At 49.2% G+C, this 21429-nt stretch overlaps 1 protein-coding gene across 1 annotated transcript in view; it reads left to right on the forward strand.

Moving 5' to 3' along the window:
* Positions 1-21429, forward strand: part of LOC104082032 (microtubule-associated protein tau-like) — a gene marked incomplete at its 3' end in the record, with an annotated part of 26630 nt that overhangs the window by 4759 nt on the left and 442 nt on the right. The window contains exons 5-15 of the mRNA XM_009584984.1: positions 1-42; positions 3243-4157; positions 6685-6740; positions 7943-8122; positions 9363-9495; positions 10143-10193; positions 10637-10902; positions 14267-14359; positions 14507-14599; positions 18260-18341; positions 18961-19073. Coding sequence (XP_009583279.1) covers positions 1-42; positions 3243-4157; positions 6685-6740; positions 7943-8122; positions 9363-9495; positions 10143-10193; positions 10637-10902; positions 14267-14359; positions 14507-14599; positions 18260-18341; positions 18961-19073 — 2024 coding nt within the window. The remainder of the gene's footprint in view (positions 43-3242; positions 4158-6684; positions 6741-7942; positions 8123-9362; positions 9496-10142; positions 10194-10636; positions 10903-14266; positions 14360-14506; positions 14600-18259; positions 18342-18960; positions 19074-21429) is intronic.

A 21429-nucleotide genomic window follows, 5' to 3' on the forward strand; every position in this document is an offset into this window, starting at 1 on the left:
CTCCCAACCTGGAGGACCACGCTGCAGGAGATGCCGCTCAAGGTTAGTGAATCATCTGTCACTGGGTTCCAGTTATTGCTGCCCACATGTGCGGCTGGTTGCTAATGGCTTGGGAATTTTCTTCTGTAATGTAAATGCTCTGCAGTGTACGAGCAGTTGTGCAGTTCTTCCTGTTCCTGACAGGGGAAGGTCATACATGCTTTGAACGTTCCAACATACTCATTTCAGGGAATTGCAGCTTTTCACGCACCAAATTTCTCTCTCAGGTGGCTGAAGCCCTGGTGCTTGTTTGACCAGTTGCAAAACAGGGTATCCTCGAGGCTAGAAAAGGTAATAAACAGAGTTGGGATGGTGCAGTTAGCCAGGAGGAACTGCTCAGCATTGAACAGAATCAGTTTTGGGCCTTGCATGTCACACACAAAATAAGTGAATTGTTTAACTCTAATTACTGTGTCTCTTTCTAATGTAAAACATGTCTCAAACCTACTCACTGAGGCCCTGACTTTAACATTAAGAGTGTTCTTTTCTCATCCCAGTCTTAGGGAATGTGGCTGACAAAGCCAGGCACGGTGGGCAGTGAGCGTTTTTAGAGCATTAATTGTGCACCTGCTTAGATGAGCCAAGAAATTATCCAGGGACCTCTTGGCTATCTGGAAAGCCTCTCTTGACTCTGCTCAGTTCAGACGTGATGGAAAACTTCAGGACGGGATTTTCCCAAGGCACCCAGTGCTAGCTTAATTCTGTGCCCAATGGGGCAGACTTATGGGTTCAAACTCACTTTGATATTGCTGTCTTGCTAGCACTAATACACCATAGCGCTAATTTGTGCTGTTTAAAATCTTAGTTAAACCCCATTTTGTAAGGTAGTTTTCTGCGCAGTAGACATAACAAATTCCTCCAGTTGCTTGGGCAGCGTCTTTCCTCCTTGTCGCCGCATTAGTGCATTTACAGATATCCATGCCTTTTAAAGAAGTAAATAAGTCTTTGCCTTCTCAGCTCAGGGCAGAATTCAGGTTGTCTTTGCTTTCCACACACAGATGAGCACAGTTATGTGCAGTCTGCTCGTGCAATTAAAATAAAACCTTTGCTTGCCTGTCCAGTGGTTCTTGGACTAGCAACTCTTCTGTATTTAAAATAGTGGCGCCACTACAAAAAAAAAAATCAAGATTTTTAGCAGGAGGGACGTGAAGTTCTCTCTTCTGTCTGCCCTGTTCAGTCTGGTTCTAGCTGCTGTTTCTCATCAGATTTTTAATAAGACCCTTCGGTACTGTCCTGGGATCTTTCAGCTGTCAGATATGGGGACATGCAGCTAGCTGAAGTTCTGATATAACCTATATATGACATTTCTAGGTTCTTATGTAAATTGTTACTTCTCTGAGAGTGGACTGGTAATAATGTGCTGCTTCCTTTTAATGGTTCTCTCTGATTCCGAAGAAAATGTGGTTATCGATACACACATAGAGTCTTGGATATCTTATTACTAGCTACCTTCATTTGTCATGTTGTGGGATTTGAAAAAATGATCTTTGCAGTAAAGATGGAGCATGTTAAAATGCTTTTGGAGTCTCAGGTGGAGAAGCGTCTTCTGATTCACAGTTTGTGCTGCACTGGCATTCTGCCAGCTCTTGACCTTGTGCTGCACATTTGCCTCAGAACCCCCGACAGGTCCTGGAGTATGGAAGTACAGCTAATGAACTGACTGTCCACATCTCTGCACCCGCGGTCGTTAATGGTCATGCTGTTCGTTTGCAGAAGAAATGAGCCAGGACGGTCTGCTGGCTACTGCATAAACACCCTTCAAGTCCCTGTGGTTATAAAAGGTGTTTCTTGATGCCACATTTCAAATACTCTTTGCCAATAGGTGCCAATTTAAGATTTCTCTTAAACCAGAAGTTCAGAGGTCTTTGTGTGGTAGTTTCACTTAACCATTATATTTTCTTAAAATGGGGAGAAAATTGATAAAAGACTGAGTGAGCCTTGACTACTTCTTTTCTTGTTTTAATCTTGTTTGTTAATCTAACAAAGCAACAATCGAAATCTCAGTACTGAAGTGCTCTGATCTAGGCTCTTTAGTTTACCTGATCCGTGCTCAAAAAAGACTAAGGAGTATTTGAAGCTGGACAAATTCGTAATATAAGATGCACATTCTTACTAGGGCAGTTGACTTTAAAGCAATTTACCTATGTTCAGGGTGAATTCTCCATTGTTCAGTGCATCTTTGCTTCAGCTGAATGAATTCCTAACAGAAAAGCTTCAGCTCAACTGGAATATACGGCTTAATGCAGCAATTGGTGGGTGAAATTATAAAGGTCTGTGTCACGCATGAGATCAGCGATAGAACAGAATTCTCTCTTTTACCCCCCCAAAAAACCCAAAAAGAGATATCTGTGTCTCTGTGACCTTTAGTTTTGGGTTTTAGATGTCACACTTTCTACTCTGCCCAAATGGTGGCAGTAGTGCTGGAGCTCTGATTAGCCTGAGCGGGTGCATAGTCCAAAATTGCTGTGGCCATGTGGCTACGGCCACATTTTTAATTATAGTCCTTTCCGCTGAGGCTATCTGCTCCCCTGGCTGCTGAAATACACAGCAATAAGAGAGGAGACATAGGAGTGCTCTTCCCCGAGCTCATTACCAATAGAAATGATCTGGAGGACAAAGCAGAGATGGTTTGCGCTCTGAGAGGATGTCACTGCTGCCATGTCTGCAGGAACATCTCCTGCAAGGGAAGAGAGGACTGCAGGGAATTTGTAAGCCTGTGCAGGAGGGGAGGGTGTCTGGCCTGTTTTGTTCAGGCCCTTGAGACAAGAAGAGGTGGTCACTGACCAGCAAACTGATGGTCCGGTGGTGGTGTTAGATTAGAAAATGGGTGTGTTCTTGGCTTCTGAAAACCTCTATAGCTAAACCAGCTCATAGAGCGTGGGTGTGGCAGATGTCGGTCTTTATGGCACATGCCTGGGATACCCCAGCAACCTCCGAGACGGGGTCCAGGGAGGAGTCTGGTCTCCCACCCGCTGTGGCTGTCACTGTTCCTGATTCCCATGGGGATCAGAGTTTCTTTAAAGGCAAAAGCCACTGTAGAAGTAAGTTGTCTGTTCAATGGGGCAGTGTGGGACTTGCTTTTCTCCTCTAGGTTGATAGTAGAAATCCTTAGTCTCTCTTCAGCATTACATGACTGACTACCTATTTGACATGCCTGTGCTAATTGTTTGCCCATGCTTCGTACCCTGTGTCTTCAACTTCAGGGGAGCCAAGCTCTCCAAAGCTACAGCCTGGCCCTCAGGAGCATGTGGGAGATGCAATAAAAAGAGAAAGCCAGCCCACAAAGCAGGTAGCTGGGGTTCTTCAGCAGCCTCTTCTGTTGCATGAAACGAAGGCTACAACAGCAGCTCCTACCAGAATTGAGGTCACCATCCCAATACCCCTGGATATGTACCAAGACTCCAGAGCATCTGAAGACAACAATGGGTTGTGGGATCATCGAGGCAGAGAAGGCATTGGTGCGGATCCAGCACTGGGAACAGAGCTAGGTCGTGATGTGCGCACTGAGGGGTTGGCAGGAGCAGGTGGCACACGTGACTCCCATATTAAAGATGGGCCATCTCCTTTATATACCAGAGCTCCATTAAAAGAAGATGCCAGTAGACAGGAAAGAGATGAGGACCGTGATATTGATGAAACTTCGGAACAGGATTTGCTTTCCCTGGTGGGACAGCATGTTTCACTAGGACCTAAAATGGGCTTGAGTCCAGCAACACCCAAGGAAGCTCTTGGAGAATATGCCTTTGAAGAAAACAAGTCCAAAGATGTCCTCAAAGACATATCAAGTGAGGAACTTCTTGTTGAAACTCAATCACATAAAGCAGGAGAGGACCAAGAGGAGAGGAGACAGCCATTGAGGGGGGAAGAAGACACAAATGTCACCCCATCAGAGCCTTCTGAAATCATCTCCCAAAAAGAAGCGGAGCCTGGGGAGGGAGAAGATTCTGGACCCTTGCTAGAAACAGCCAAACTCCCCTTTCAGTCAAAAGATGATGTGGAAGGCAGATATGCTCCTTTGGAAGAGGCTGTGCCAGATACAGGAGAACGCCGGACGCCCAAGAAGAAACCTTGTGCCCATGTTGAAGATAAAGCCATCAGTCGTGTCCCTCTCCTAAAAGGTGTGTGCAACATTTGCCTGCCCTGAGCTCACATTGCCGGTGGCTTGCTCACGACAAGGCTGCCTGAACCAGTACTTCAGCTTGCTGCCACCTCTTGAATCCTGCTGCTTGGGAAATGGCCTGGACCTTTGCTGTGAACTGATCTACAGAGCGCCACTGCTTCTCCCTCCCCCTCCTTCCCTCTTTAATTTAATCCTGGATGTCCTGGAATACTTGCCAGACCCTTACGCTTCGGTTTTGCGTCCCTTGCATGATGCTGGCGTGTCCCTGATCATGCTTTGTTCACCTGTTTTTGTTTTGATTTCCTTGGATCTGTGGGGTGGGCACCTTAACTCACACCTGGCACCTTCCCTGAGAAGACGAAGAGCGGATGGACGTGGTTCTCGCATGTTAGAGCGGGGCTAACCCGGCGCACACTGCAGCTTGTTCCAGCAAGATACATGCCATCTGGTTTGCATGTGTCCACTGTCTGGTCCAATAACTCTTTGTATTGGCTTTCCTAAAGAGGAGGGAGGAGGAAAAAGGCAAGTGAGATGGCAGGTCTAACCATGGAAAAGGCCCCACATTGGTCCTGTTTCTTGTACTTTTCCCTTAAATATCCACTACTGACTGCTGTTGGAGGCAAGGTCTGCAGCTAGCTGGACCTTTGCCCACTACAGGGCACGTCCGATGCTCTTACAAAGCATCCTGCTCCAATCCCAATTCTGGACGGCATGTCCCTGGGTGGTCCAACGCGATGGCTGTATTTGGGGTATTCTGCAGGAGCTGCCTGTGTGTGTGGAGGCCTGGCTCTTGAGCGCATCTAACAGCGTGTGCATCGCTAGGCTGGGAGGGCAGTGAGACCCTGGAGCTATTGTGTTCATGCAGCAATCTCAGTCTTAGCTGTCTTGGGTGAAGGTCTGAGTTCACTGCTCAATACACGAGCATCCCTGCCAGCAGAGCAGCTCTTAGACCTTTTTTTTCTCCAAAAGCTATTTTCCACCTTTACTGGGGGTCAGAGGGATGTCACAATGCAGGTTTAGCACTGAATTGTGTTAATAAACTGGGGCAGCAGGACATGCCTTAAAACCCAACGGTGTCTCACCGTGTAGTTCCTCAGCTCTGGCTGTCCAAGGCCTGGCCTGGGGGGGAGCTCTGCCTTTCACCCCAGTGCCGCATCCCAAAAGCTGGCTTGGCTGCTTCCATTAGCCTGGAAATGCTGCTCTGGTTTGCGGCAGAGAGAGTGTGCTCTTTGCTGCGCGGGGTTCATGAAGAAATTGTTGATGTAGCTTTTTCCATTGGAGCTAAAGCTCATAACATATTTCTCGTTGTTCACTACCTAATAAGCCAGCGGGAAGCTTTGCACATGTGCTGCAGGGCATTGGCATGGCTTGCTATCGCTAGCATCGGAGCCTGAAAATGATGGCGGGTTGGGGATGCATTGCCCAGAGTCAACCAGTTTCTGATTCAATAGGAGGCATTTCTTTAATTATTTAATGGTCTTTCCCTTCAAAGACAGAGATGCTTTGTGGCTGTTCAGCTCCAGCCTTGCTCCAGTCTGTAGTTTAACTGAATTTGGGAAGGGTAGTGCATCCAGCAGCTCTGGGAGTGGCTGCTGGGATGGGTCAGTGCTGGATTAACAACATTGTTCATGTCACTGGGAAAGGGCTGACCCCCCAGGGCAAGTTTCCAAAACACTGGGGAGAGTATCAGCAGCTTTTTCTCCTAGATTAGGGAGGAATTAGCTGAAGACTGGGAAAAGGGTCTTTGTTATGAGTGCCTTATAGTACAAACATTACTTCCTCCTTGTTTCTAATCTCCTAATTAGCAATACTGCAGTCTGTTGTGCTTGTAGGCTAATGGGACAAAACACTGAAATATCGCCAGAGTCACTGTAAGCTTGATACGAATCAAGTAGGACAACAGCTAAAACCTTAAGACCCTGCAGGGTCTGACCCAGATCAAAGGCGCACTGTCTGCTGGGGAGGCAGAAGGCGGGAGAGATGGGAAGTAACAATGGCCAGGTATAAAAATGCTTTGCAAAGCTAACACACTGAACAACAACTTTAAATGAGATCATGGGCAACCTGGTGCTGCTAGGATTGGGGCATCCTTCAATTTTAGTCTTTATATATATGATTGTTAGAACCAGAGGGTGTTTTAGAGAGGGAGACTCATGTTTAGGGTTGAAGAGAACCGTTCTGTCCTAAACTGAACAGATGCTACTGGAACCAAGTGCAAATCTGGGCAAAATGGTGTCATACAGACCTTGTTGCGTGTGTCTGATGCTCCAGTGATGACTAATGCACTGCTGCCTATGCACAGGATAGTATGTTAACCTAGAAAGAATGTGTTTATGATGTGGAAGTATTTCTGCAAGAAACGAGTGACTTTGTAATCTTTCTAAGGAGAGTATTTAATTTAAAGGAGAGCAGGAACATGGAACACCCACCTAGCCTGCATGTTGCTGTAGCACAGGCATTATCATCTCTCTAGAGTTTAATGACCAGTCCGAAGAAGTGTAACTGTGTGTGTTTCCATTTGTCAGGTCGTATTGACAGCAAAGACAAGGAAGGAACTGAAGCTGAGGAAAAGAAACCGAAGGTAAGCTAAAAAATAAAACCTGAGGTGACGTCAGCCCACTAAGTACTGTGCATGTTCCTGACTCCCTCTCCTGCTCTCCTGGACTGCCGTTGTGCCTCTTAGGAAACCTTGCCATTATCTTCCATTCTTCTGTCTGTCTTTCAAGAGTGTTTTTATTTTTCCTTCCCTCACCCCGGTTTGGATGGTGCAATTCATGGTGATCTTTGAGGGCGAGGAATCAAACCAAATCTAAAACAAACATGTGGCTCGTGGGGTTGGGTGGGTGGTTAGAGAAATCATTTTCTCAGCCTGAGACCGGAAAGCAGCTGGCTGGCTTTGCTGGGGCAAACCCATGCAAAAGCAAACTCAAAACTGCATTGGACTGTATTGTGGACAATGCAGTGAAAAGAGCAAGACATGTAATTAAAAAATGAAATTAAATAATCTAGGCCTTGCAGATGCAGTGTTCTGGGTGAGGAACAGAGTTTAATAGTGGGTTTAAAGGTATCTGTCACACTGCTAATTTGGAGGAGGTTTAGTTCAGCTGGCCATTATCCTGGCTAGTGCCTGGTGAGATAATGGACAAGCTGATGGGCAATTTAGTGGGTGAAGAATTAAAGGTGAGGAATATAATTATTTTCAGTGGGAAATTGGGTCTTTCTCTAGTGAGGTTTGGCAGGGTTGTGTCAGGATGGGCATTTGCCATGACACCAAGCAGTTGTCTAGATAAAAACCATCGATCCATTATTGACAAAGCAGGTATGATGCGGTTGAGAGACCTGGGAGCAGTCATCTGCATCTCCCAGAAATGCTGGTGTTGATAGCGCTGTACCTTTGCCAGCGGAGCACATGGAGAGTTTGGGAGTAAATAGAGCAGTTCAGATAGTAAAACGTGCCACCGGTGTGGAGGGCGGTGGCAAGGGCAGGCTGTCATGGGGTGACACTTTCCCCAGAAAGGGGCTTGGGTGTTGCTGCACCCTGTGGGAAGAATAGGGCTGAGGTATCCCATGCTTGCCGGTGCAGCCGTGGAACTCCAGCAGTGCCCTGGGCCCCGCAGCTCTTGCCCAGCTCTGTGCTGCAGCGAGAGGGCAGTACCAGCCGTCGCCTGTCCCACACCCAGATATGTATTGCACCTTCTAATCCTATTTAATGTCAGTGATCCCCTTTTGTTTCCCTCCCATACTGATTTTTTTTGTTCCAATTTTATTGTTTTCATATTTAAGAAATCCTCACCTTCCACTGCCAAACCCCCAGGCGATAGACCCTCCACCCCCCCCCAACGACACACCTCCTCTAGCACAACCCCTTCGAAAACACCCTCAAGCCCTGCTTCCACCTCTAAAAGAGTCTCTTCTGTCACATCCCGACCTGCCAGTACAGGAGCGCAAGAAACGAAAGCCAAGGTAAGGAAATGGGATGTGAGAGAGGCAAAGCTGCCTAGGGCAATACCTTAAAGCGTTCCTGACAAGTCTGACAGTGCTTGGCTGGGCAGTCTCTCCGTGTCCCATTCAGTGGAGAGGGTGGGATGTGCTTCCCCTTCACCTTCCAGTGGCCATGGCCAGACTTGGCTCCAGTTTTGGTGTTCGAAGCACCGAGTCTGTCTCACCAGCACATAGGTCCCTTGCTCTGCGTTACAGCAAAAATATCTCATTGCTGCAGGGTGTTACCTGGTCTCCCTGAGGCATTTCCAGATCCCTTTATGCTCTTTCATGCTCTTCTTTGTTTTGCAGCTTTATGCTGTGTTTTATGGGTGCATTGGCTGTAAACAGCAGATGTATTTGAAATGTGCCGGAGCCAGATCTGCCAGGTGCTACACAGAGAATAGGAAATGCACGCACATCCTTATTCTGCAACGCAGAAAGTAGCTTGGAGTTTCCCTTTGTGGTGTTTAGTCATACAAATACATCCGTGGTGAGGGAAAGAAACAATGGGATATGGTTTTACCATGATGGGGATTGTGATGGCTCTGTTCTGGTTCCCTGCTGCCTTGGGACCAGTCAGCTTGTGAATTTTCACTTGCATGTTTTTCATGAGGTTTGTACACAGACCAGCATTAGAAAGTCATCAGAAAGAGGATGTGTTAGTTTATAGATTTGGGGAGGCTTTTCTGCAGGATCAGAAGACATGCTAATAAATAACGTATTGCTATTTACATGCCATTACAGATTATGTACATGTTACAGTAGTGTATTACAGGTGGGGATAAAGGAGGTGCTTCTCTGTGTTTGGAGTTTGGCACTGTACTCCTGTATGGAGCCTCTGGTCTAGTCAATGGATTTATTTGTCTTCTGTACAAAATTTTAGCAGGTCAGGGGAAACAAAACGATGAAAGTTGGAGAACAGACAAAGGAGTTTAACATACTTTTTAACCAGGCCCGAGTGTGCAGCGAATAATGTAGCTGAAGCTAAGGGCTCACATGGGAAAGGGGCGCAGCCACTCTGCCAGCCTAGGAGTGACTGTGATGGGAAACGGGGTGTGAACAGGCACGTTGCAGATGCCTGCATGTGGGGAAACATGTGGGAGCTCCTGTGGGCTGTCAGGGTAGGAAGCTGGAGGGTCTCGTGTGGCTCTGATCCATGAGGGGTGATAGCCCATGCCAGGCAGATCCCCCCTGCATCAGCCTTTCCCCCTTGCATCCCCAGGGCCCGGAGATGAGAGGTGGCACGAAGACGGCCACGCCGCGGTCTGCAGCCGGGCAGGCTCAGAGGAACTCGACCAATGCCACACGCATCCCAGCAAAGACATCCACGGCCCCCAAGACACCTCCCAGCTCTGGTAGGTGATGGCGAGAACGGTGTGCAGCCACCTTCCCATGGTGTTTCTGACTCTAGAGACTCTGCTTTAGTGGTGCTCCCAGGCTCTCCATGCAATTATGCGGGGGTAGTGAACAAATTTGCCCCAGTGCAGGCTGGGGTCATGCACAGTGCTAAGCAAGGGCACGGCCAGCAGGCTGAGGCCTGCGTGGTGATTCGGAGCTGCTCAGGCTTGTCACGGGCCTGTGGGTGCAGAGCTAGGGACGATTCCTCTGAAGCGAGCCTTTCTGGATGCTGCTTTATCTGCTCTGTTCATATAGTTGCCAGTGTGTAGGAGAGGGCAGTTGCTTTATCCCTTTGGGATTTCCTCCAATTTGGAAGATTTAGGCAGCTCTGGTTTTTTTAATCCATCTATTCCTTTTCTCTTGACAATATTTTACAAAGACCAGGGGCAAGAGGATCAATTCTTCGATTGCAGGAATGGAGATTAGCCTGTTATTCTCAGAGAAGAAAACCCCAGAAAGCATCAGGCATTGTGAATTTCCATTAAAACGGTGCATTTCACTGAATATATATATTTTTCATACTTAACCAGAGCTGCATAAAATCTTAAATCAATTAAATTCCCAGCTTTATTATGTTTAAGCATCTTTCTCATTCATTAAACAGGCAGAAAGGAGCAGAAAAAACCACCTCCTGCAGCAGCAAAGTCTGAGAAAGGTGATGTTTAAGGGTTTTCTTTTCTTCTTCCATTTCTTTTAGTTGTAAGCTGCTCAGTGATCAGCCTTATTTCATTACATAAAATAATTTTGTAAAAATGCTTCCAAATTTCTAACAGAAGAGTGGTTTTGTTTGAGTGTCTTTTGTCTGTAATTTGTCATGCATGCTAATGTCACGCTCGGGTGGGGAGTCTTACCAATGATCCAGACAATGAAGACCATCTTCCTTCTGAGATACTCGGAAATTCCCTTTAATCACAGTTTCCACTTCAAACTAAAGTAGAAGAAAGTGCAGCCGTCTCCCCCCTGCTGATGGTCTGCACTAGGAGTAGCGGGTGGGCCCTGGGACCAGGCAGATCAACGCCATAAAGGCAGGCAGTGTGTGGGGAAGGGGTTACATACCCGATTGCTTATCCTGTGCTTGCCTTCCTCTGCAAACTTCAGGTGAGCAGCCAAAGTCTGGAGACAGAAGCGGTTACAGCAGTCCCGGTTCCCCCGGGACTCCAGGCAGCCGTTCCCGCACTCCCTCTCTGCCCACCCCACCAGCCAGGGAGCCCAAGAAGGTGGCAGTGGTTCGCACACCACCGAAATCTCCTGCATCTGCCAAGAGCCGCATCCAGCCGTCAGCTGCACCCATGCCTGATCTGAAAAATGTGAAATCCAAAATTGGCTCAACTGAAAACCTGAAGCACCAGCCCGGAGGTGGCAAGGTAAATGTGGACTCTGCTTTCCAGGGGCCTGCCTGTACAGACAGCGGGTGCTTGATGCTGCATCTGGGAGGGGAGAGCCCTCCCTGGATCAGCAGCAGCCCAGCTGAGGCCAGAGATACAGCAGTGAGCAGCCATGCTTCAGCTGATCTCCAGCCTGATTCTGATATTGGAGTTTTTTGGGCTGATTGGGTTGGATGCTTGTCCTGAAATTGCTTGCCTGGCTTAGTGCAGTACAGCTGTCCCGCAGAAAGGATTGCAGAGAGCTTGTGATGTGGCTTTCATGGGGTGGCACGTCAATGTATGGACTGGCTGCCAGGGGAGTGACATTCCCTTGTGGTGTCCAGTTAGGGAGAGCCAATTGTGACCTGCAGCCCTAACGAGTCGCAGGATCAGGGTTGTGTTTCTGAATTCTATGCTGACGCATGGAGTGTGATCTGGAGCAGTCCCTTCAACGCTGCCTCCATTTCTTCATTAGCGAGCAGACAGGATGGTCTCCTCCCTGCGAGGGTCCCAGGCTTGGCACGTTTTTCAGAACATTGTGATTTTGGATGTTGGCAAGGTTTTGGATTGCGTTCTGCGATCAGGCACTGTCTTGCTACATGGTGCAGTGTGGCATGGCCAGAACTGGTGGCACTATTATCCTTTCAACCCCTAGTACTTTTCACTCCCATAGAGGCTGTTTCATGAGCAGCAAAGTGAACTCTGTACTCCAAGTGATTGGGAACGAGGGTCTCGTGTTTAATTTTGCAAGCCCAGCAGAGGAGAGTTTGGGTGAGGGAGTGGTGTGAGATAATTCATCCGTGCAGCCCCACGAGTAGCAGTGTGTGGTTACACGGCTCCAGCTGTGGTGTTGGCTGGTCAGCACCCACTGCACTGCTCCGTTGCCCTGTGTGGATGTGTCCTGAGGCTTTTATAAAATCCTCCTTGCTGCATGGGTGGAAACACGAAAGCACCTGGTTCCTCTGACTGGTGAAGGCCCGGTGGCTCTTACACAGATGTTAAATGACAGAACAGCACATCTGATGGCCAGTGCAGTCAGGAGTCCCCACGTGCTTGTGCTTGCCTGCCCCAGGGGGGAATACTGCCTTGCAGACACTGCTCTGCGGCTGCTAATGCAACAGAGCCGTGACAAATCTTCCCTGAGTGTGGTGCATGCCATTTTGTGTGACTAGGTAACTCCGTGGCTCTGAATGTTTGACTTTGGCATGGGGGGAGGCTTTGAGATGGCTTCTCTTCACCACCTTAAACAGCAGCGTGCTTTTCCGTTTCCTTATGTGCGTTTTTTGCCGTGGCTGGCTTTTTACTGGACAATGCACATTTTGCTTTGTACTACAATCCGGGCGGGCTCTGGAGCCTGGGCAGGGCTGCTCTGGCCATTGGTCATGAGCAGAACAACATGTGTCCTTCCAGCTGCCCGTGTCCCGGGGCCTCAGCCCTCCTGCCTGCTTAGCACAAGGTCTTAAGTTTTTCCTGCCACCCCCACAAAACACTGCTTTTCAGGGATTTTAGAAGGAACCCTTCCATTTACTGTAAATTGGTTAAATTGTTTGCTTGTTCTTTTTAATCCAGCTTTTACAAGTTTTTTTTCTCTGTCAGCTTCTCTCTCAGGCAACATGTTGTTTATTGTTGTCACTGAAAGAGTAAGAACAGCTGAATTTGGGACAATTCATTGCTCTTTGCAGGGGAGAATGGCTGGATGCTCTGTTGGGGGTTTTGTAGGATACAAGGCTGCTCTTAGCAGAATGGTTGTGGCTGGGGCAGAAGAGGCTGATCCAACAAGTTTGGTTTTAGGGTGGCCAGAAGATGAGTCTGGAGCCTGCTCTCCGTGCAGATTTCAGACCCCCAGCCTAGGGAAGCAAAGGTACGTGGGGCACACGCGCCAGGAGTCAGCCAGGCCAGATCTCTTCCAGTATTTCTGCATGGACTGAGCACTTCTGTTGTTGCTGGATCGCTGAGTACTGCTCTGGCAAAGCCTGGTCTAGCAGAACTGGATCCTGATTTGCAGGATTAGTTGATGTGAGCTTGGAAAATGACGCTGGAGGCACGTGTTAGCCTTGGTGCTTCTCGTGCTAAAGAACCAGGGTAGAGCGAGGAGCTCTCCTTGCAGCAGGAGGCTGGGGACATGCTGAAACGGACAGCGAGGTTGCCTGCTCAGCCAGCTTCGTGGATGTTGTCATCCAGGGACTGCATGTGCAGCGTGATGTGACGCTGCTTTCTTGCAGGATGCTGTGTCTCTTTTCCTCTCATGAGGGTTGTGCTTCAGACAGGCTTTCTCCTGAGGGAGCACAGGCCTGTGTGCCTGCTGGTTTTTACATGCATTTACCTCTGGTTTATAGTTGCGTAGGTTGTAAAGCGACTCCAGTCCATGTAGGGGAAGGAGCAGGGACTATCTTCATCTTTGTCTTGTCTGGAATAGCTGCTCCTATGCATGGGGTCACTCCAGCATAGCTGCCCTTATAAAACCCGAATAGGGAAAACAAGCCCTAAAGGGAAACAGCTTAATTAATTAGTACAAAAATCTCTGTGTGTGCAGAGAGGGCAGACAGGCCTTGGGACTGGAGGGTGAAGTTAGCATGGTATGTGGTTCCCCTGTGGCACCAAGCCATTTCCAGCCTCTCTCCCACCCGAAATGGCGTTAGGAATATGCAATAGAGCAGCTGTCTTTGGGGTTGGTCTGTGCTGCCCTTTTCATCTCATCTATACAAGAGTTAAGAAAACTGCAGGCATGGGAGTGCATCCCTGGCAGCATTTGCTTTTTCTCTTTGTAACTGTAGAGGGAGTTTGAGCCCGGCACAGCGCAGAGCTTGGGTGTCCTCTCCCAGACAGTGCTGGACACACAATTCCTACTCTCCAGCCTGCTGCCCCAGCCAGCTGCACCCATTTGCCCAGTTTGCTGAAGCTGCTGAAATGCGAGGCCACATATCTCTGTCCTATAGAGGGGGCATGCTGCCCAGCATCGGAGATGGGGCTGAGCAGGCATTTTTCTCTCAGCTCCGTCCTTCCTTTTTCCACTGGCTCTGCAGAAGCTGAGTTTCAGACCACTGGTGCCTTCCAGCTTGTTTGCTGCCCAGCAAGTTCCCTGTTCTGTTCAGTGAAAGAAAATGGGATGAGCTGGCTTTTTTGCTAGTGTTTCTGCCCTGGAAACCAGGGCTGCCTTGCTAGCCAGACATATCCAATCTCTAGCTATAACCTGCCCACCTCCATCTTCAGTTTCCAACCCGTGAGTAGACAAATCTATGCAGCAAGCCAGAGATTCTCCTTTGCTTTTGGCACTGGAAGGCAGGTTCCTGGTTTCAGTGATATAACGCATGGTCAAGCTGCAGATGGTCATGTTGTTTCTCACACTCTTTTCTGGCTACCAAAGGTGCAGATTATTAATAAGAAGCTGGACTTTAGCAGCGTTCAATCCAAGTGTGGCTCAAAGGATAATATCAAACACATCCCAGGAGGAGGCAGTGTGAGTACCTTCACACTTTCAATGCACTATAATAATTCTTATTATAAGTGGCATGTTGTATACACTAAACCGCCAATGCTATCTGCAGCGACCCTGCCGTCAGATAGCTATTGGTGACGTGCAATGACTCTTTTCTGGCTACCAAAGGTGCAGATTGTTAATAAGAAGTTGGACTTTAGCAGCGTTCAATCCAGGTGTGGCTCAAAGGATAATATCAAACACATCCCGGGAGGAGGCAGTGTGAGTACCTTCACACTTTGAATGCACTGTAATAATCCTCATTATTAGTGGCATGTTGTATACACCAAATCGCCAATGCTATCTGCAGCGACCCTGCCGTCAGATAGCCATTGGTGACATGCTGTCATTTAACTCCATTAACCCAAAAGACATGGTAGATGAACCCTAACAAGTCCTGTACATGCCTGACATGCACAGAACTAACTGACCCATGTAGAAACCATGTCTGTAACAAAACATCCCGTTAACTCAAAGGTTTTACATTACCTGGAAGGCTTAATGCCTCATTGTCTGCAGGATGGGTGGCCTCTAGCAGACAGTGACGTAGTTGCTGATGCAGTAGACGGATAGATTTATAAGCAAATGCAGTCCTCGTTGCTTAATGTACTGCTAAATTGCACATGACTCTGCACAATGTGTGAAAGTGCAGGTTCCCACCCATTCCCATCAGGCAAGTATGATCCATGCAAATATTCAGCTTCTGCTTGCTGATGAATATGCCCAGTGTATGTTAGGCAACGCCCGTGGAGGCTGAGCCTAAAGTAATACTGAGTTAATTGATTTGAATGCTGGCATTTCCAGCCATTGCCAGCTGAATAGCCGGACGCAGCTTTCAGTTACTGTGCCAGAAACCTGGAGAAACTCCACAGAGGTTGGTGGATTTACACCAGTCTCTCTGGAGACAGAGTTTGGGTCCAGGAAGGATGACAGACCAAGGAAGGAGCATCACTGAGACCCCAAACAGTGCAACCCAGGGTCTGTGGTTGCCTGGTCTGCAGCCATCTGAGGGAGCTATCTGGTGCCCCTCAGATGTTGCCGATGGATTTTCTTTGTGCTGTTCTTGATCTCTGTGGACGCCCTCCCAGAGAAACAGAGTGTTGCAGAAGCTTGGCACGTAAGCATTGGGACATAACTGGGTTTGCAACCTCCTTCTTAAATTTGATGTCATTCTGCATTTATTTAACAGGCCAGGGGAGCTGCTTTGCAGAGATCAGACCTCTGTGAAGCAGGTTCCATGCTTGTTCTGCTCTTTCTTACCCCAGGGTCCTGCACTGGCTGGACTGCCTGGCGCATGGAGGACCACTTGTTATGCCAGGAGTTAGTGTTTGTCACGAATTATCTGTGCTGTGGCTGGTAATTAGCTTCAGCACAGGGTGGTGAGCTGATCCTTTTCTCCACTGAGAGCTCACACTATGTGCAAGCATTCGCAGCTGCAGCGGCTGCAATGGGTTAAGAATTATCTGGATTTTTGGCTGGAGGTTGTCATCCCTCCCTAGGCTCTGCCAGCAGTGAAAATCGTGTGATCGCTGCCGGCTGCATTGACACGGAAAACAGCAGCTTAGCTCTGGGTGCGGGCCCTCGGAGCAAAGTCATGTGCTGACGTGGCCAGAGCGTGGCTGCACAGGCTGTGCCTTGGGGCTCCTCCGATAGAGGGGCAACAAGAGACCACGGGGGTTTGATGGACGTCGTGTCTTAATCCTCCACGACGCTGTCAGCAGTGACTGCCTGCCCAGCCGTTGCTGCTTCAAGAGGAATGAACTGTTGCTACAGTAACCTGGGGTTGGTATCTGTTTTTTAAGCCAGTGGATGCTCTGACAAGGGGATGCATTAGGCAAAAGTTGACGTAAGCATTGCTGATGCTGAGAGGTGTGATCCCCAGGTCTCTGGCACTGGTTTCCCAGACAAGCAGCTCTGTGCCCTTTTTCCTTTCTTGCTAAAATGGGGAGGACCTTTCTCTGTTCCCCAGCAGGATGGTAAGGGTTAATGGAGTCCTGTCTGTAAAAAAAGGGAACTGGAATGAGAGCAGAAAGTGTTTCAATTGCTGATTGCTTGCTCTGGAAATGGGAGGTCTTTCAGTCCCAGGTTCCAGTGGTGCCCGAATTGCTCATAGGCCCTTCGGGGTTATGGCTGGGATTAGAAAGGCGCCAGCTGTCCTTTTGGGGTCTGTTTCCTGCCTTCCGACTGAATCTAGCTCTCCTCCTGCCCAGTGCATTAAACGTGTGATCTTTCCCCAACCCTGTCTTCCTGTCTGTGTCTGCGATGTGCTCCCAGACCCTAGGGTTGCTTTTGTCCCCTCTATCTGTCTCCACTCTCTGTCAAACGTGCCTTTTGGTATGCATGAGCATCGGAGACAAGGCAGCCCCGTGTGCACGGTGCTCTGGCTCTGTGCCGGTGGGACAGTGGCACCGAGCCTCTGTTCCCGCCACGTTTTCCTGGCTGCGTGATGGAGGGGGGAGTGTTTTGCAGTGGTGTGCACAACCACGGTCCAACACCTAGCTCTGAGGGTGATGGGGCCGGTGGACATGGGGCCAACATGAAGGAACTGAAGGCTGCACCGTCACCCCAGGGTTTTTGAGTCAGCACAGGGCACTCAGGTTGATGGAGAGCAGTGGCTACTGTGAATCCTTTGTGCTGGCTTTCGGCCACATTGGTCCAGAGGCTGCCTGGCTGCTTGGAGGAGTCAGCTCCTCTGCAAAGGTCCCTTTGGTGCTGGCACATCGTTCCCGAGATTTATGAGAGCAGCATGCCTGCCGTGGTGCTTGGTGAAAACACAGAGAGCAGCACACGCTTGCCTTGAAATCCAGGCTATTACTGAGAGCCAGTGAGTAGGAACCAGCCTTGAGGTGTTGATGATCCGATTCCTCCTGCACAGCGCCACTAACTACAGCAATAGCTGATTCACACACAGGTGTGAGTCTGAAACCAGGGTCCAAGGTAACTTCTGGTGGTATGGGGATGTTTTCTCACCCCCTTGTCTCCTGATGTAGCTGGTGTGTATGTGCTGTGGTTTGCTGTCCCTGACAAGTCTGATGGTCCCAGACCTCTCCAGTCATTGGTGTTTTCCAGTGTGGTGTTTAACCGCTAACATAACCACTAAATAGCTCCACGTTAACCGTTCCTTGTGTGTGCGTCTCGTGTAACCCGGTTGTCCGTGCGCAAGAGGCCGCCGGCCCCACGCCCAGGCACGCCACAGTGCCGTGGCCGGTCTTTGAATGGGGCGGTTTAAGTGGAATTGCTGGAGCCCATGTAATGGGTAAAACAAATAAAAAACAGAGCATAATATCATGAAATAATATTGTGGTTTAATATATTATAATTGCCATTTTAATTTATATTATATGAAATCCTGCCAGATATTTAGACTTTGCTTTGCTTTTTTTTTTTAATCCTTATTTCCCTTACAGCATTTTTCAGAAATGCATATTTTGGTCACTCTTTTTAAAGTTCTGTGCACATTGATCATTTCTGTTCTTTCAGTTTTTGTGGACATAAGCTTTATGTTTTACACCAGAAAAGGTATTTATTTTTTACGTTTTCTCTCTGGTATATCTCCTCTTTTTGGATGATGTGTATGCAAATCTTAAATTAATTACCACTTCACTTTCTCTCTCACTTAAGCACTCTAAAATTGCCTCTACTTCCTCTCTCTATGAAGAGGTGATCTTGTGCATGCTGACATGTTAAGAGAGGCTACTGCACACGGGCATTAATGATCTCCCATTTCTGATGACAGTTTCTTTTGTATTATTAACCTTACTGGGGTTTAAGCTGTCCTTTCCCTTGAATCCAGATCAGGTGCCGGTGTGTGTTGTGCCTCCCCCTCCCCAGGTTGCCCTGGTGGCAATAAGCTCATCGCCTTTTCCTTTCTCGTACGGACAGGTTCAAATCGTTTACAAGCCAGTCGACCTGAGCCACGTGACATCCAAATGTGGTTCCCTGGGCAACATCCATCACAAACCAGGTACCCTTTGACTCCACAGCATCCAGCAGCACTGAGTGCTGGTCCTTGGGAGCTCACAGGCTGCATCGTGGTGTGCAGCCGGAGATGGGGAGAGCATTGGGATAGTGCAGGGAGCGAGGGGAGGCACGTGGGATAGTGACTGGAGCATCAGGGTGAGCCCTGGGGTGCTGGATGCTGTTACCAGCTCTGTCACTGCAAGACCCTCTCCAGTCTGCCTGACCATTCGGTAGTAGGGGAGGGATTTGGTCCGTGGACACCCTTGTCTGTGCCAATACATCGCTGTAAATAGGAAGTATTCAGGAATAAATAGGGGAACTGGTGTTTAGGGGAATAAGGTTAGCTCCCTTCCCTTGGCTCTATAAAACATTGGGATGTCTGTCAGCTCTGCAGCACCCTTTGGAAAGTCTCTTTACCCTGGTTTCCACTTGCCCTGGCTCCTGGGTTTCCCAAATCACCATGGGGTCCCTCTTGCTGCTGTTTTCCTGGTCCTCACCCTCTGCTCAGCCTCAGCAGTGCTTGGTTGAGCCACCTCGGAGCGGCAGCTCAGACCTGAGCACTTTCTCTGCAGCTTGCCCTGGCTGGCACAGGAGCTAACCCCGCTCGTGCTCTTCTCTTCCAGGTGGTGGCCAGGTGGAGGTGAAATCTGAGAAACTGGACTTCAAAGATAAGGTGCAATCGAAAATTGGGTCCTTAGATAACATCAGCCACGTCCCTGGAGGAGGAAATAAAAAGGTAAAGGGGCACCGGGTTAAGAGCAGGCATGCTGTTCTGCTGCAAGTGTCTGTCCACCCTGTGAGCAGGCACGCAAGCAGAGAGTGGTTGAAGTCTGGACTTGGAGAAGGTCCTGCTCACCCAGCTCATCTTTAGGCCTCATGGCCTCTCGTCTCTGCTTACCAGGCAGCACTTCTTCCCCAGTGCTTGAAACGATTTGCTGCCCATGTTCTAACGTGGGGTGGTCTGTGCACACTTGTCCTTCAGAGGACAAAAAGCGCCCTGCCCAGGGACGGGCCGCTCAGCCATTGCCCAAACAGCCGGCTCATCTTCCTGCCCGCGGCTTGCTGCAGGCAGGCAGAGCCGAGAGCTCCTGGGCTGCATTTGCCAACCTCGAGGACATTTGCTGGAGCACAGCTGTGGCAGAGCTGCGAGGATGGCAGTCTCTGTCCTCTTCCTGGCCCATGGCCACTTGAATGAGCATGAATGTAAGTGATATCCTCTACTGTGGTTTCCTGCTCTTTCTGTTCTCTGAAGTTTGTGCAGAAACGTTTGTGTCTCAAACCTTTCACATTAAGGGGTGCCACCTTCAGCAACTGCTTTTGCACTCTGCGTTGCCGATTACTCTCAGCGGCGTGGCACAAAGCTGGCAGCTCAGGGTGCTGCATAGGTGTTGGTTCCCCAGTGAAAGTGGAGCATTAAAGGCTTAGCTTTATTTAGAAAAGGTGACTTTGCAGTAGGCCGTCACTTCAGAAGAAAGGTGATCTCTTCCTACTTCAAGTCTCAGTCTCTCAGCTGAGGCTGACCGAGGACTCCGTGTAGAGTGCGTGTTTGGGGGGATTTATATTGAAAGACAAAAGCCAATCGGGTCAGGTGAAATACTGAACTTGGGGTGAGCTGGTCCTGCCGGAGGCTTTGATGGTTACTTCACAGTAAGTCTTAGCTATTTAAAACACTTCCACAACCTTGCTTCAAGGACAGCCAAGTCCCTTGAAGGCAGGGGAGCAGGGAGATCAGGTAAGCAGAGAGTTGAGACTCCAGTCTGGTGACACGCATGGTTGAATTTCTCCAGAGAAAAGTAGTTTTTATCTTGCTTGTTTTTCAAACTTTTTTTCTCAATGGGAGGGGAAAGTTCTGTCTCGGCTCCTGTATTTTGGCCACGTTTTCTCTGTGCACCTCCCAGCTCTTCATCTCCCAGCGGTGCGCTGGCCTCTGAGGGGATCGTTTGACTTCCTTACCCTTCTCTCGCTGCTGCTACGCATCAGACTGCCCTGTGCTTCACTAAGCCCATTTTCATCGTTTTTATGATTACAGTGATGATTCTTTCATATCCTGGCACATTCACTGGGCCATAGTTTGAAGAACTTGCCCTTTGGAGGGGGAATTTATTTGCAAGGGTGTGATCCAGCAGCGGCATCACCTGCCTCAGCCTTCCTGCGTGGCAGTTGCCCATACCCTGCCTAAATCCACATGTGGAGGAGGTTGTTGGTGTAACTTGAGTTCAGATGCTGCTGCAGATTGCTTCCCTTGTCCAGGCCATTCCCATTCTCACCTTAGCACCAGGGACCATCCTCAGGCCGTGCTGCTCTGAGGTGGGATGCTCTATTCACAGGGAGGGGACAGGACACAGTTGAGCCCCATCAGCCCTCCACGTAGAGCGGCTCTGGGCGGCTCCGCTGCCCCTTCCCCAACCTTTCCCATGTCCTCAGTCCCCTCCTTGCTCTGCAACATGAAAGATCCAGATTTGGACACATAGTCCACAGCTCTCCAGGCTGAACGCTGGTTCATGTGCCACTCTTGTATTGGGTCTCCTGTGGGGAGCCGGGTGCTCTGTGCTCTGCCAAAGTACCTGTGCCAGCAGCATCTGCTCTTTGCTGCACATGGAAAGCTTTCCTCCCCATCTCCAAAAGCAGCCGCTGTTCTTCGTATGAGCCAGTGAATGTCCCTGTTTTTCAGATCTTTTTCTCCCCAATTTTCTATTTCTTTTCCTTATTTTTTGTCTTTTTCCTTCTGGTTGACATTTATTGGATCTTGGTTTTTGTTGCTGATGCGTTTTTTGCACCCCACCGCCCTGGGCGGGTTTCTTCACCTGTAGAGAGAGAAAGGCAAGGAAGACAAGAGCCGTCCCCAGGCTGCTCGGACCCCCAGCCCAGACCCCGCTGGGCTCCAGGCCCTGGTGCTGGAGCCGCCCACCCCCCCGGAGAGCCAGCTCCCAGCCTTGCACTCGGCTGGGGAGGGCACCAGTAAGTAGCAATCCCGATCCACTTCACGTCCCCTCCCTGGCCTTCGCGCTCACCGAGGAGAGAGGGGTTTAGCTCGTGGGAGCAGCGTTTTGTGCTCAGCTGGGCTGTGGGTTACGGGGCAGCCTTATGTGCCG

The sequence above is a fragment of the Fulmarus glacialis genome, unplaced genomic scaffold, assembly GCF_000690835.1.
Source record: "Fulmarus glacialis isolate BGI_N327 unplaced genomic scaffold, ASM69083v1 scaffold10929, whole genome shotgun sequence".
Classification (NCBI taxonomy): domain Eukaryota; kingdom Metazoa; phylum Chordata; class Aves; order Procellariiformes; family Procellariidae; genus Fulmarus; species Fulmarus glacialis.